This window comes from Buceros rhinoceros, unplaced genomic scaffold (assembly GCF_000710305.1).
Source record: "Buceros rhinoceros silvestris isolate BGI_N320 unplaced genomic scaffold, ASM71030v1 scaffold37570, whole genome shotgun sequence".
Lineage (NCBI taxonomy): Eukaryota > Metazoa > Chordata > Aves > Bucerotiformes > Bucerotidae > Buceros > Buceros rhinoceros.
In genome coordinates this window covers 15580-16065 of record NW_010389658.1, presented here as the reverse complement: position 1 = coordinate 16065, position 486 = coordinate 15580, and the positions used below count along the sequence as shown (strand labels likewise).

Genomic DNA, 486 nt, shown 5'->3' with positions numbered 1-486 from the left:
AAGGCCCTGAAGGTGAGTGCCGGTGGGGGACTGGGTGGTTGTGGGGGCGGGGGTCTGGTTTGGGGACTTTCAGGTGAGTGTCCTGCTTTCTCTGGCAGGTGAAGCGGGAGCTGGGGGAGAACACGCCGCTGCTGTCAGATGAGGAGCTGATGGGGCTGTCGGTGCGGGAGCTCAACCACCACCTCCGGGGCCTCTCCAAGGAGGAGGTGGCGAGGCTGAAGCAGCGCCGGCGGACACTGAAGAACCGGGGTTATGCCGCCAGCTGCCGGGTAAAGCGTGTCTGCCAGAAGGAAGAGCTGCAGAAGCAGAAGATGGAGCTGGAGTGGGAGGTGGACAAGCTGGCCCGGGAGAATGCTGCCATGCGCCTGGAGCTTGACACCCTCCGTGGCAAGTACGAGGCCCTGCAGGGCTTTGCCCGCACCGTGGCTGCCCATGGGCCCCACGCCAAAGGGGCCACCGCCAGCGTCGTCACCAGTGTCAAGCCTG

The 486-nt window shown here is 65.4% G+C and overlaps 1 protein-coding gene across 1 annotated transcript in view; it reads left to right on the top strand.

The window, feature by feature from the left end:
• The first annotated feature begins 104 nt into the window (after positions 1–104).
• Positions 105–486, top strand: part of MAFF (v-maf avian musculoaponeurotic fibrosarcoma oncogene homolog F) — a 550-nt gene continuing 168 nt past the window's right edge. The window contains exon 1 of the mRNA XM_010135024.1: positions 105–449. Coding sequence (XP_010133326.1) covers positions 150–449 — 300 coding nt within the window. The 5' untranslated portion in view covers positions 105–149. The remainder of the gene's footprint in view (positions 450–486) is intronic.